The following is a 15,150-nucleotide window of genomic DNA, read 5'->3' on the forward strand; positions in this document are numbered from 1 at the left end:
GGCGCTGTTGCAACCTTTTTGACCAGCTGTAGGGTATGATTGGAATCGTAAGCTCAACACCTTAAAATGTGGAGGGTTAAAAGGGACTAAATTAAATGAATACATAATTAAATTAATAAATGTCCATGATATATTTATTTAAAATTATCCCTTTTAACCAGATATATTAGAAGAGATGTTGGTTCGTCCTTCCACTGTTGAACAGACGTTTCTCATAACCAGACCGGGCCTTCATACTACCGAATACTCTAATTGTAACGCAAAAGGAGATTTTGGAGAATCTTGGTCACTTCTGCCAAAAAATGAAATCCTCCTCTGGTAGTAAACTGGACTTTACTAGTGACTGACATAATCAAATAAGACCCAGAGGTTCTCAAACCAGACGCCCCCCTCCTGCCTAAGAGATCATGAACATATCAAATACATTTTTGGTCAAGGGCCCCAAACTGCACTGGAATCAAACTTGAATGTTGACAGTCAAACCACATGCTCCAAAAAAAAAAGAAAAAAAAAGAAAAGAAAGAACGCAAATCAATTGTTACACATTTTTTCAGATTTCTATGAGTCAATAATAACAACAGTTTCCTGGCAACAATTCAAACAGGGCTACAGGAATGACAAATTTCTTTGGGCAAAGTCAAAGCTTCTTATGCGTGAATAGATCATTTTACCAGTCTTGTGCACTGACTTTTCAGGACCTTGACGTGTCAAACGTGGCAACTTAGAGAGAAACGTTAAACATTACTTATTGGTTTTGTTACTGAATAGTCATCCAAACCCTATTGAACACACTGAAACAATGCAGTAAAGGCACCAAAGAAACAAATGTATCACTTGATAACAGATAGAATGCAAAGATCCATCAACAAATACAGTAACAGCTATATTTATTAGCACCCCTGGTGAAGACAAAGGTTGTCTCTAGGATTTAGTTTTGGGGACTGAGATGGCCATAATAGAAGGTGCATTCTGAGGAAACATTTCTGTGTGGTTTTGGACATATGCTTTACATCTCGATCTTGTGGAAAAACCCAACCACTCAATGTTGGTTTTCTGGCATATGCCTCCAGATTTTAATTGGTTCATGAGACTGTGCACTCTAATGAGGTTCCCAGGGCCTGCGGGGCCAAAACGAGCCCACAGCATCACAGATCCTTCACCAGACAGCTAGCTTTTCATCACTTGTTTCACTTTGATTTTATCTGTCCTAACCAGTTAAAGCCCTTCAAAAGGTTTAGTAAACAGGACTGGACGATATATATATATAAAAAAAACATATCGATAAAATAGAAATCATATTGGATCGATATCGATAATCATCAACATATATTTTAAGTGCAGCCCTGGCCATTTTATGCTGTTGCTTAGCGACTTATTTTTAGATACAGAACTCACAAACACTGAATTCAATCTCAACCCTTTATCCAAGCAACTTTTTACCAAAACTGCAAGTTTAAAAAAAAAACAAAAAAAAAAACGTGTGCTCGCTGAACTCTTTTAAGGGGGCGGAGCTTAGTGACGAGGCGTTTCCTGGGTCTGTGCTTGTGATTGGTTAGGAGGATGTAATAACTGTATTATTACTATATGATAGGCTAAAACGCATAAGGAAAGAAAACTGTTATTCTATTGAACTTTCTACTGACCCTTTTTCTATCATCGATATTTGTCTATGTATCGATATATAACGTTATTGAATTATCGTCCAGCCCTATTAGTAAATTTTGAATGTTTACATTTGGAAAACATCTTTTTTCTTGTCATGGAGACTTGGTGACCTCTTTAGGCCACTCTTTGCTGTGCTTGGAAATGACCCTTGAAGATGTTTCTGCATCTTTTACCGTCATCATAACACCGTGTCTGGTGGCAAGAGAAATATGGATTCTTGTCCAGTTTAGTAACTAACAGAAATTAGCATCTGTATCACGCCATGTTTACACCAAAGGAAGTCAGAATGAGTTCAGAAAAAGATAAACAAACCATACATTGATCTGGTTTGATTTTGTTTTAATGGTGCCATTTGTTATTTTGTATAAAAATAAATAAAAAAGTATATATTTCTTGACATTAGCTTTATTTTCTACTTGAAAAAATAACAATTTACTGAATTTAGAGGTTGAATTTTTCAATTATTTAATGTGAAATTGTACTACTGCCATCAAGGAGGAACTTGTTTTAAGGCTCTTTTACACATTTCTTACAAGGCGGGCAAATAAAAGCGGCCGCCCACGTACAACGAGGGAGATAATATCTTTTACCACAGTAAAAATCCGCCGCAGTCATTCCTCAGGAGCAGCGGAAAGTTTTTCTATCTTTGCCGCGAATCGCTTCGAGCTACTGTCCAGGATGTTGATCCCTTTTTTCTTAAAGTCATATCCAACTCTCCGTAGCTCCTTCAGCCGCTCCGTAATGTTCTGTGTGCTGTAGTCCAGGACTTTGGGCTTCTCCAAGATTTGCTTTATTGTTATGCCTCCCTTCAGAAGGCAGTCCAGTTTGCAGTTCAGAGTGGAAGGCCCGATGAAGAGAATCGAGGGGTAGTTCATTATTAATTCCTTCAAGTCATCTTTCTTGCAGCCCAGTGACGACAACTTCTGCTCGAGGCTGTTCAAGTTTTTCTTGAAATACTCATTGGAGAGGTCCAAAATGTCTGCTCCATTGCCCTTAAGAAGACGAAGCAGTTCGGGATTACTCAACTTTAGAGAGGTTTTCAGGTTTTCAATGTTAGCCCTGACTCTTTTAGTACTTCTAATCAAAATATACAGGTTTTTAGATATTACGCTTTTAGCAAACTCTTGCGGATCATTGCCACCCAGCTCTTCATAGATGTCCTCAAGAAACTCCACCATCTGCTTGTTGAGGTCCAGGCTGTTGGAGAACGTCCGCGGCGCCGTGGTCAGCAGCCGATGAAGGTCTTTGGAGTTCAATCCCAGCGAGGTCAAAAAAGTTATGTTCTTCTCCAGGTTCTCGTTATCGCTAGAGCGGAAGAAAGACTCGGGCGAGCGGTCCAGGATGCTCACGATCTCAGCGTCCGTGTTGAACACGTTCCTCCACAGCTGCCAGCGCTGCTCCAGGTGCGCGATGGAGCGGGTGATGGCGCGGGGATAGCGGGACACGATGCTGGCGATCACTTTGCGGCTGGCGCCTTTTCCCAGCAGGAACTGGGCGACGGCCAACTCGTTGGTGAGGGCCTTGCGGAGCACGCCCGGCTGACGTTGGCGCGCCATCTTTACGTCCACTCCCAGGTGATTCAGGTTCTCAAGCAGAGATTCGTTCTCTGTGCTCGACGGCAGCTTCGGTGCGTTGCTGCCGTCACTGCCACTGCAATTCCTCCTGGTGAGGCGGGTCGATGCCGGCTGGAGCGGAATAATCCTGAAGCGCTGCTGCAGACGGAGTGAATGACAGACACTAAAAAGGGCCCTCCTCCCAGAGAATGCTGCCATTTTTCCCTGAAGCGGACGAGAGATCTGTTTAAAAGACACAAAACGGTATATGTTATCAAGATTCTTTGGTTATTATTGGTCCAGAGTAGTTAATAAAGGCTAGTAAGTTATAACAAAGACCCTTTTGACTGAATCGTCTAACTGTTCTGCTCAGCTACTCAAGCAAAAATACTACCAACCTATAGAAGGAAATCAATCTTAATTTATCTAAAATTCTAATTAATGGCAAGTTATACTTTAAAATTACTTTCCAAACATCACACTTCTAGAACGTTTTCCACATTGCGACCCATTACAACCTGACACCTAAATCTATTTATAGGAATTTTATATGAAGTGAACCCATTAAACCTCAAGGCTGTTCAAGTTTTTCTTGAAATACTCATTGGAGAGGTCCAAAATGTCTGCTCCATTGCCCTTAAGAAGACGAAGCAGTTCGGGATTACTCAACTTTAGAGAGGTTTTCAGGTTTTCAATGTTAGCCCTGACTCTTTTAGTACTTCTAATCAAAATATACAGGTTTTTCGATATTACACTTTTAGCAAACTCTTGCAGATCATTGCCACCCAGCTCTTCATTAAACCCATTAAACATGGGTTTTCAAAAATGGTTCCAAATAAATATCTGAAACATGGCAAGCATTTAATTAATATGATAACCCCCCAAAATACAGACATCTTCAGTAAGTCACCTATATAGTAAACAGAGTCCACTTTTTGATTTATTACCAGTATAAATCCAGATGTTCTCCAACAGCCTCAGAAGTTTTCTTCTACACAATGTCGGAGACCAAACAGCTTTATGACGACTAAGTAACACACCAGACAGGTTAGCCAGTCAGTTGTGAAGGAGTTCACAGTAGGAAGGGATTATATCACAATATCCCAGGCTTATCATATCTTATGCAGCATTGTTCAATCCATTATCTGAAAAGTGCATGGCACATCTGCTACAAACCAAGCAAGACGTAGTCATCCTCCTAAACTGACAAGGAAACCATTAATCAGCTCAGAGGTCTATGGCAACTCTGGAGGAGCTGCAGACAACCACAACACAGGTGTGTTAATCTGCTGATGACAACTCTTAGTCCTGCACAACTCAAAAATCTGACCTTCATGAAAGAAGACCATAAGAAGGCTGATTCTTCATAAGGCATATAGAAGGTACAGCAAACCTGGAAAAAACTTCTCAGGTCAGAAGAAACCCACAACATTCGGCCTTCAACTGCATAGAACACTGAACATACCCCTAGGTTTTTAAAACTGATAGAGACATAGCCAAAAGATGCTGAAAGTACTGCAAAAGTGTAAGGGTTATAAATATCTTTGCAAAACACTGTAAATATGTACTTATTATTTCAGATCATAAATACATATTTACCTTCCCAAACTCAATATAAAGCATGATTTGCCATTTAATTTTTAGTAAGATAATCTAAAATACAAATCCGGACGAATTCACCAGTAACTAATGCAGAATGTTGATGCAATAATAATAATAATAATAATAATAATAATAATAATAAATTTTAAAAGTATTATTATTATATTATTATTATTATTATTATTATTATTATTATTATTATTATTGCGCAATTAAGCTAATTAGAGAGCCTGGGAAAATAATTTCCTAAAAGTGACATGCACATTGCATCTACCCAATAAAAAATAAAAAGGTGGGATTAAATGAAATCAGTACACTAAACTAATAGTCAGGTATTTCACGTCAACACAAACATCGATTTGTTATTAGCATCACTTCATTATAAGCCAGTTGGCTTTAAACCCTTTTGATTGTTCGAAAATATGTCAGATTTAACAATAAAAACTACTTAACAGTTTCGTTTTGCTGTTAAAATCTAGAACAAACATACCAGACTCCGACTCTTCACATTTTACTTTCGAACACCAAGGAGGAAAGCGAGAACTTGGGGGAATTCTCGCGAGATTTAGGACTTAATAAATGAATTTTAAAACTGTTGCCTCCTAGCGTTTTGGAGGACGAAAAGGTGTTTCTCGGGTCGTCATTTCCGCCAGCAGGTGGAAGCAAAGGAATTCCGTTTTAACGAAATTATTCATTATGACTTTAAAAATGGATCAAAACAAGATTGGCGATCGCCGTTGAATGGGATCATTTGTTTCTCTAAAACAAAGGGTTCAATTATTAGTTCTTACTCATTAATTACATCATCACTCTTTGTTGTGATACCCAACATCGCCATAAAAACCCGTGCAATCTGATTGTTAAAGTTCAGTTTTATAGTTTAACATCATGATCTAATCTTTACCAGCTCCAAAAAAATATTTAACTGTTTGAAAAAGTCATAGATGCCACCCACACTGACGATATTTATTAAGTAACAATGGGCTCAAACTGGAAAGGCTGTGTGTGGTAAAAGTGCACCCTTCCTACATCCTCATGATTTGGGAACAGCAAGTTAAGACCAAGGGCAAAATGGGACTTCTTGAATTTTAAAGGAGTCACAAAGAATAAACAATATGACAAAGTGATAAACTACAAAAAATTAAGAAATGTATCTATCCATGTCTGTAGTAATACCATGATTGTCTCGGTATTTTATTAAACAATAAATAGAACCTTCCCAAAAACACTAAGGATGTCTTAATTTAGTCAAGAGAAATTGGTTTAAGCCCTACCAAACATGTTAAACAGTTGATAACAAATTAATCATTTGCAAAGAAGAAATGAAATGCTATTTAAACAAAGCAACAGGATATGGAACAATTATGAACTCCTCTTCATGCCAAAGTATTCTGGAGTAAAATATGAAGCCACCTTGTCAGAGCTGAATTTTGACCTAAATTGGGCCATGAAATTGGACAATGATCCCAAACATGGGATCAGATCTGTAACAGAATGGCCGGAAAAGAAAAGAGTCAAGCTTATATGTTGTACTGGCCAATGAGAGTCCAGACCTAAATCTGATTAAAATCCTGTGGTATGACTTTTAGAGAGCTGTGTTGAACTGAAGCAATGTTTTAAAAAAGCAGTGGACCTGGTGAAGTCATACTGAAAACAATTTCTGATGAGTTATTGCTGCTAAAGATTATACAGCCAGCTGAAATAAGAGGTTAGTTTTTTTTTTTCACACACAGCGTTTGCATTTTGTGTTCATCTACGTTTGTTAAATGATGACAGAGTGGAATGTCCAATGTGTTTTCACGCTGTAAATCAATTTAGGATCCAGGAATCATCTTCATTAGATGCACATATGTCAATCGCTAGAATTAAAAGATGTTTTTTTTTTCTTATTTTATTTTGAATGAAATCAGTTTTTGCCACATTTATTTATATATTTATTTGAAAATTCTCCTAGGATTTATTTGATAAGGAATGAGAAATATGAGGTTGTAAGACTTATTTGGAATGTTTTTTGCACATAATTTAAATTAATATTTCTGAAAATGTATTCATTTACAAAACTTAATTAGATTCTTAAACAATTTTAAATTGTACTATGATTCCAAACAAGCAAGATGAAAGCCATAGTTTTAGGCATTAATAGTTCAATTCATTTTAGCCACATGAGAAAGCATTGTGTTGCAGCCCGCAGCTGAAAAACCTATTGACTCTCTAACGGATGAGTCCCACCACTTATGAATATTTTACAGCACAGTGAAAGACGGCTTCATCTTGCTTTCACTTTACTGCACTGATACTGGAGTGACCAGTGTCTCAGACTCAGTCACAACCTCTTCTGCACCATCAGGCTTAAAGAAAACATATTTTGTGTCTGTTATGAACAGCTCACACAGTGTCCGTTATTTTCACAGATGCGTTTAAAACTTGTTTCCTCTGGAACAGAATAACAGTCCTGCCTCTCTCAGTCACCTCTGAAATAAAGCTGAAGCTGGACTGGGAGCTGTTTTTCCACAATCTCCTGAGCGTTTGTGCTAAATCAAAAGCAGCTAAAACGAATACTTGTCAGTTATTTTCTTCTGAGACGTGACAAACGTGAGACCTGAACTATGTTAATCAAAACACAATATGTATTAAATGACCAGACAGAAAACACAAAATAATCCCATGAAATTTTGAATTAGCACATTTATTCTCATTTTTACTGAAAAAAAAAAAAAAGACGGAGGACTTCAGTTCAATAGCAGTCCTAGAAATAGAAAAAAGTTACACTTTTTGACAATGGCAGCCCGTAGTTTTTTTTAATGGACTGAACCCAAAACTATACATTAATTTGGGATAGAAACTGTCTTAAAGGAAATGGAATTCAAACCTAAATTTTGTGCTACCAGCTGTTTTTGTAATTTATTTTAGATTTAGATTGTGAACAAGATCATCTTAAACCCTTATCTGTCTCCAACATAAGTTGAGCCATTTCAAATATTTCTCCTGATCTTTAATTTTGGAAAGATATATTTTGCTGTAGGCACATACTTTGTTTCTTTAACTTTAAACTATTTCTGAAAACAGTTATGAAGGATATTGTTGTATGCAGGATTGAGGTAAATTGAATCCTAGAAGGTTCAAAAGGATACAATTTTTTTTGTCATAGGACTATTAATAATCTGAAACATTCCAAACTCAAACAGCACTTTTATAACTTTAGTGTGTATCTGTATTACTGTATTGGAGAGGATATTACAAGGTCTAACATTTTTTTTTCTAAAATTGTTTAGTATCATATTTGTTAGACAATTCACTTTAAAAATGTTATACAGGCTTCCGTCCAGTTTATAGTCAATTCTCAGTATCATAAATTTTATTATCCAAAAATTTTCAATTTTAACACTCTGAATTGTACGAGTGAGTTTGCCTGATACCAAAAATTTTGAAATATTGCTTCACGATAATGTAGTTTTGATCAAACAGTTTTCTTAAATATCAATTCCTTTTACACTGTCCTCAAAAGCTGTTCTAAACTTTTACTCCAGCAATATCATGTTTCATTAGCAAATATATTGGATTTTCGACACTTTGGTACACAACACACAATGTCATTTATGATCTAAAAAATCTAGGCATTAGCACAGAACCTTGCAGAACACCACAGCCAACTCTCAGTAAATCAGAGTCAAAATGATTGACCTGAGCATACTGAAATCTATTATTGAGGTAATTTTCTACCCAAGAATGTGAAAACCCTTCCAATAGCATGTCTCTCTTACTCTGTAATCAGCTTTCCATGGTCCATGTTTTTTCAATAGGTTATTAAAGTAGAATTCCCTTTTGGAGTTACTTTCTTTAAGTATAATACTTGCATTGAGGTTGGTCTGTTAGCTTGAAAATGGGACTGGCAGTCTTTCGAAATGTTTTTCTATAAAAGTGTTAATATTAGCAAAAATCACTTTTCAACTGAAAAACTAAAAGTGGTGTCAGTGTTTGCTTAGCTGTTAAATCTATGTAGCGTAATTACACCTGTATGCAGACTAAATTAGCCCTGACAACAGAGATAAAAGACAGGGTAAAGCTCAAAATTTCAAACTGTAGTCCTGGTTGTTTACCCACCAAATAAAAGGAAATAAAAATAGCAAAATTTGACACCATCCGTAACTTAAATATTACACAAATCTTTAGGAGGACTAATATGATCTAAAAATAGTTTAATTCAACTCTCTAAGTTCTGGTGAAACATGTTTTACTGTGCTCTTTCAAGAGAAATAGTTGGAATCATCATCATAAAGTCTGATATTTCTCTTGCTCCCTCTGGAGCCCCATTAAAGGTATTTTTTTAAGCAAATAGTTATTTAGGTCATGCATGAATGTGCGGGTGGCTGTGTTTCTTCTAATTCATCGACTCCTGTCTTGATCCAATTGTCTCGGTCCACTCTGCAAAGTTGCTTGGGTAACTGCAGACGCAGAACACAACCAGAGCAAATGAATAATTTAAGAAGTGCCTAAAACTTTCAGATGCTGGCGCTTGCTCTCAGACGCTGTTGCCCAAGCAGCAACAGGTGTTCCCAGGTGGGGGAGCTTCAATAAAAAATGTCCAAAAGACGATGGGTGGAATTCAAGATCTGCCAGACTATAAGCTGTTCAGCGCCCGTCAGCCGAAGACGCAGAGCATCCTCTCCTGCTGCCTCTTCAGCTGCTGCAGGTACGTTTCAAAACAGAAAAAGAAAGAGCAGAGTGGAATGACAAACGTGTGAAGGTTATATTTGCAAGAAGATACCAAGCATGTATTCTCAAAAGTCTAATTAATTCTTAATTATAAAGGTACCTGCAAGATATCAGTGGTTTTTTTTTCTTTTATTAATTTAGTTTTGTTTTGGGGGTTTCAGCAATATAGAGCATGTAAACGATAATGCCAAAAATAACAAAAATGTGATATACTATATCTTTCTACTGACCAGTATTCGTTATCTTCTATACTACCTCAGCCAGAAAGCACTGTGAAAAAAAGGAGTTTGAATGCTTTATTCAGTTTTAACCATCATGTTTCAGGAATGCTAGCAAAAACTTCTATTATTTTAACAGCAATCCACATCTTTCCACATCACCTTTAAAGGAATTAAACGTGCTTGTAACTGTAAAAGATAATCTGATTAATATAATAGTTTTCATTTTGATCTAATTTGGAGTCTGTGAGTGAAAATACTAATCCTCGTATCCTTTACCCCCCCTCCATCTGTTGTAGAAACCGATGCCAGTCTCTCATGTTACCTGCAGCCTGATCAGCCACCACACCATCTTTAGTGATTCCTTCTTTGCGAAGGATTTTGCTCTTTTTGATCAGAAATGAGCTCAGAGCAGTACATCTATTTGTCTTTATGCAAAATGTGAGGCGCTGGGTTAGTCGTTTATTATCAGCAAACATTAAAATAATCTCATGTCTAAAAAGAAAGCTCAAGTGGGACAGCTCTGGCGGCCTCTTCTCCCATTGCCATAGAAACTAGACAGAGGAATTAATTTTTTTCATTCTGCAAATACTACAGTCAAATTTGTGGTATCACAGTCTGATATGCCGTTATCATTAATCTGTGTTATAGCTAATTACATCATTCGTGACAACTTGGCTTTATGTTGATATTATTGATGATGACTATGTAACTTCTGCATTTCTTCCGCATTTTCATGTTTCTAGCTCCAAACCAATAAGATTTCAGACATCAGAATATTGTTTCTTATTTAAAACTAAACTAGTACCACCGATCTACATGGGTGGTATGTGGCTTAATTTTTTTTACTCAAGAAGCAGACATGCATGGGCCTCTACCAGCACACTTTTATTAAAATAAGCATTTGCTTTTACTTTTTTTTCTCACATTTACACGTTTCAGATCGTCAAACACATTTTATTATTCGACAAAGATAACCAAAGCAAACAGATTTTTCTTTTTCTCAAATGACGTTTTTATTCAGTTCGAATCAAGAGAAAAAGATATTACAACCTTCCTTTGTCTGTCTGAAAATGTTACTGCCCCCTTAACCGAGTTGTGTGTTGTGCCATTCTCGAAGCCAACAACTGTCATCAAAGGGAGACCTGACAGTGTGTCTTCTACATTACTGGAGCAATGTTGGCCTACTCTGCTTTTCAAATTTGTTTTAATTCAGACATATTGGAAGGTGTTGGTGCATGAACCGCTTATTTAAGGTCACAGTAAAGCATAGGAATTTCATGTGGCTACACACAATGACTAGGCAACTCCAAAATCTTTGATATTTTTTTTCTTTTACAATTCATAGTTGGGCTTGTTGATGTGCTTTGGATCGTTTCCTTGCTGCATAACATAAGTAGGCTCGAGCTTAAAGTCGAAAAGTGTTGGCAGGACATTGTGTTGCTTTGCAATTCCAGCAATCACACCAAGTCTTCTGGGTCCTAAAGCTGTGAAGCACCTCCATCTTTGACTATTGCTGTACATACGATCATGGGACAGTGGCAGTGATGCATCGCAGCCAGGATTGTGGGTTTTTTAAATGAAGCAGAGTAATAAAAAATACAACAAGACTCAAAAACCCATATTCAAAAATTCAGTTAGCATAGTTTTCAGCCGGTACAAACTTTTACAAAATTTTACCATTACAGAAAAATAAATGTGTACACACACACACATTGGTAAATATCGTTTATCGGGTATAACACCAACATTGATATCGGACATCGATATCAGCCCTATATATATATATATATATATATATATATATATATATATATATATATATATATATATATATATATATATATATATATATATATATATATATATATATGCAATGTCCCTTCCTGGTGCTAAGGCGCTGTAAGGAATGTCACAATCCTTTGAGCACAGCCCACCTCAGAAATGAAAGAAAATGTCTCGAGAGAAAGGAGCGCCCACTTTGTAATTGTTTTTCGGAAGGCTTTAGGCTTGGATTTGACGAGCATCATCCACGTGTGTTTCCGTTGCGTAATGACATTAGAGTTAAAGGGTGTCCGAAATTAGCACAGCAGTTCGAAGCTTCTTTCCTCCCCTCAATAGAGTTCTTACTGTTGACCACATGAAAGGTCAGGGAACAGGAGCTAGGAATAGGAGCTAGGGGCTATAATTAGAACATTTCGTACGCAGCCCAAGGTTGAGCCTTTTGGAAATAAAATTATTTAAGAGAAAAACAAAGACCTCCTCCAGGTTACAGAGCGTTCTCCTCCACCCTGTTCAGCCTCCTTGAGCTTGAATTACAAAATCGCTGCGGCAAATAAAAATGCCGGATTTGCACATTTGGTTAGCCGGAAGGCCATGACTTTGTTTAGCAGTTCTGCAGCAAATACTGTGATGTTATTGTTAAATGAAACAGAATAGTTTGAAAAAATATAAACCAAACAGAACATAAAGATATCTACGCAGTATCTGTAGAGACCAAATTCTACTTTTCTGCACTCCTAGAAACTCCAAGTGCACAACAATATGTATTTATAAGACTTTCTGCCAACGCTTTTGTAACTATGTGGATTCAAATATTTTAAAAGATTTTCAGCTTCTCTGGAAAAACATTTTATTTGATTTTCAGCTGCAAAATGTAATGTTTCCCAAACCTTTCCTTGTCAATCTCTTAATTATTTTAGCCAAATTTCAAAAAAAAAAAAAAAAAAGCCAGACTTTAATGTTTATTTAATTGAACTTAAGCAATATTTTCATACTATTCAACCCTCCTCTCACCAAAAGGCACAAAAAAAACATATCAATCTGTTCCCAACTAAAAACTCTGAACAACTTAATGTTGTAGAACAGTGTTATCCGGCCCTATAGAGGCATATATCTTTTTAAAGTGTATAAAATGGCTAAAACTGTGCCTCCTGTAAGTGTAACTCACTCCAATATCAACTTTTTTTGCAGATAAACTGTATAAACTGGGCCTAAGGGTGCTACTTTTATGTTACTGTGTATTTTTTATACTACTATGTGAACTGAAAGAAAATTATGGAATGAAAAGTATCATCTCTACACATGCAACCAGCCCTTTTAATGACTTCATGACGCCAAAGTGGCTCCATATAGAAATTAGTTTGACACCCTTGTTGTAGAACATATGTTTATTTGCAGAATATATGTATATATATATAAACATATGTATATTTGACACTCCTCAGCACATATGTTTGTCAGTTTATTTGTCTTTCCTCCTGACTGTTCTTGTTTATTGTGGCATAGCCCCTGGCATATTTGTTTATTTGTAGATATTATATATTGTTGTTGAACTTGTTTATTCTTTCAGTAAAATAAAAAAGAAATAAAAAAAACATGTATTTAAAGGATAAAAAGGTGGTTTGTGCATAAAATGTTCCCTTTAAAAAATTGAGAAATAGTCATTTTATTTTGCTCTCAATCAGTGGCCTATTTAGCTACCAACTACAACGTAATTAACAAGCAGCAGTGTTTGGACATTCTGATAAGAATAAAAAAATTGTTTAGGTAGTACAGGACTGTCTCAGAAAATTAGAATATTGTGATAAAGTTCTTTATTTTCTGTAATGCAATTAAAAAACATGAAATGTCATACATTCTGGATTCATTACAAATCATCTGAAATATCGCAAGCCTTTTATTGTTTTAATATCGCTGATTACGGCTTACAGCTTAAGAAAACTCAAAAATCCTATCTCAAAATATTAGAATATTTCCTCAGACTAAGTAAAAAAAATAATTATAAAAGCAAAACAAAATCAAACATTTGAAAATGTCCATTAATGCACTCAGTACTTGGTTGGGAATCCTTTTGCACAGATTACTGCATCAATGCGGCGTGGCATGGAGGCAATCAGCCTGTGGCATTGCTGAGGTGTTATGGATGCCCAGGATGCTTCAATAGCGGCCTTTAGCTCATTTGCATTGTTGGGTCTGGTGTCTTTCAGCTTCTTCTTCACAATACCCCACAAATTCTCTATGGGGGTCAGGTCAGGGGAATTGGCAGGCCAATCAAGGACAGTAATGCCATGGTCAGTACACCAGTTACTGTGAGAATCTCATGTCGTCTCTTAACCACTACCATACTTGTGATTTAGTTTACTGAACCAAGCTGAGTGTTTTTCAAGGCTCAGGAAACCCTGCAGTATTTCGAGATAATTAGATGATTCAAGTGATTAGTTGAATAGCCTACTAGTATACTTTTTCACAATATTCTAATGTTTTGAGATAGGATATTTGGGTTTCTTAAGCTGTAAGCCATAATCAGAGATATTAAAACAATAAAAGGCTTGCGATATTTCAGTTGATTTGTAATGAGTCCAGAATGTATGACATTTCATGTTTTTTAATTGCATTACAGAAAATAAAGAACTTTATCACAATATTCTAATTTTCTGAGACAGTCCTGTAGCTGACATATCACCATGTTTTTTAAGGGCGCCCTCGCGCACATTTTAGTTGTGCACGTTGTGCTATTATAATACAAAACTACTTGCCATACATTCACTCCGGTGGGCGTGGCATTGAATGCACCTACCCGACGTCACCACAGTCGAGTCTCATGTTTACGTGGAAAATATGGCGGCGGACTACAATCAGGGAGATAGACAGTGACTGCGAGCCAAACCTGTCGGAGAGATATTCTCCTGTCCGCTGCGGTTTTGTTTTTTTTTCTCTTCCTCGGGGAGCGTCTCTTATGAAGCCGTTTTCTTCTCGTTTCAGCCTCGGAGACTGCGGGAATGGAGGACGAGGAGAGGCAGAAGAAGCTGGAGGCCGGCAAAGCTAAGGTAGGATTCCAAACTCCCTAACAAGACCCCCCCACAGTGCTCCAAAGTTAGAGCAAATTGCTCCGGAGGACTTGTTTATCCGCGGTTATGTCCGTCAGCTGTTTTGACCCCCCTCTCCCCCCGTCCCCCTTCATACCACCTCCTCAGCTGTCATGCGCCCTGCTCCGTCTGACAGCTGAGGAGGAGGAGGAGGAGGAGGAGGAAGGAGGGGGGTTAGCTGCTGCTACTGCTAGCCAAAGCCAGCCTTTGTCATGCTGCATGTCTGACATTTCTTTCCTCTTACACTGCTCACCTTTTTTTTATTTTTTTTACCTTTCCTGTAACTGAGGGAGTGTGCAGGCAGTCATATCATTATTCAGGGCTTATAAACTCGCACCTTGAAGTGAGACTCTCACAGGCTGGTGTAACAGGATTTACAGGGTCTATCCTTCCTCAGCAGCTAGATAAAGCAGAGCTGCGCCTGCCAGAAAGGTCTTGTGTCCCAAACAAGAATATACCAGGAATGGAGAATGAAATAAGGCAGGCCATTAAGTTAAACATAGTTTTTCTGGTGTTTCTTGTATGGGTTTC

At 37.2% G+C, this 15,150-nt stretch overlaps 2 protein-coding genes across 2 annotated transcripts in view; one reads left to right on the forward strand and one right to left on the reverse strand.

Annotated features, from left to right (window-relative positions):
- Positions 1-2,028: 2,028 nt before the first annotated feature.
- Positions 2,029-5,373, reverse strand: LOC105935145 (transcription termination factor 1, mitochondrial). Its single transcript, XM_012875419.3, has 2 exons — positions 5,311-5,373; positions 2,029-3,461 (listed from the first exon to the last, which is right to left on the reverse strand). Exon 2 carries the CDS (start codon positions 3,435-3,437, stop codon positions 2,277-2,279), a length of 1,161 nt encoding a protein of 386 aa, XP_012730873.2. The 5' UTR covers positions 3,438-3,461; positions 5,311-5,373; the 3' UTR covers positions 2,029-2,276.
- Positions 5,374-14,339: 8,966 nt separating this feature from the next.
- akap9 (A kinase (PRKA) anchor protein 9) overlaps positions 14,340-15,150 on the forward strand; it is a 105,273-nt gene continuing 104,462 nt past the window's right edge. The window contains exon 1 of the mRNA XM_036145261.1: positions 14,340-14,580. Coding sequence (XP_036001154.1) covers positions 14,533-14,580 — 48 coding nt within the window. The 5' untranslated portion in view covers positions 14,340-14,532. The remainder of the gene's footprint in view (positions 14,581-15,150) is intronic.

The sequence above is a fragment of the Fundulus heteroclitus genome, chromosome 13 (assembly GCF_011125445.2).
Source record: "Fundulus heteroclitus isolate FHET01 chromosome 13, MU-UCD_Fhet_4.1, whole genome shotgun sequence".
In the NCBI taxonomy this organism is placed as follows: domain Eukaryota; kingdom Metazoa; phylum Chordata; class Actinopteri; order Cyprinodontiformes; family Fundulidae; genus Fundulus; species Fundulus heteroclitus.

What these genes read in the sequence shown, in the direction of transcription:
- LOC105935145 (XM_012875419.3), bottom strand. Translation starts at nt 3,437, where the DNA reads ATGGCAGCATTCTCTGGGAGGAGGGCCCTTTTTAGTGTCTGTCATTCA.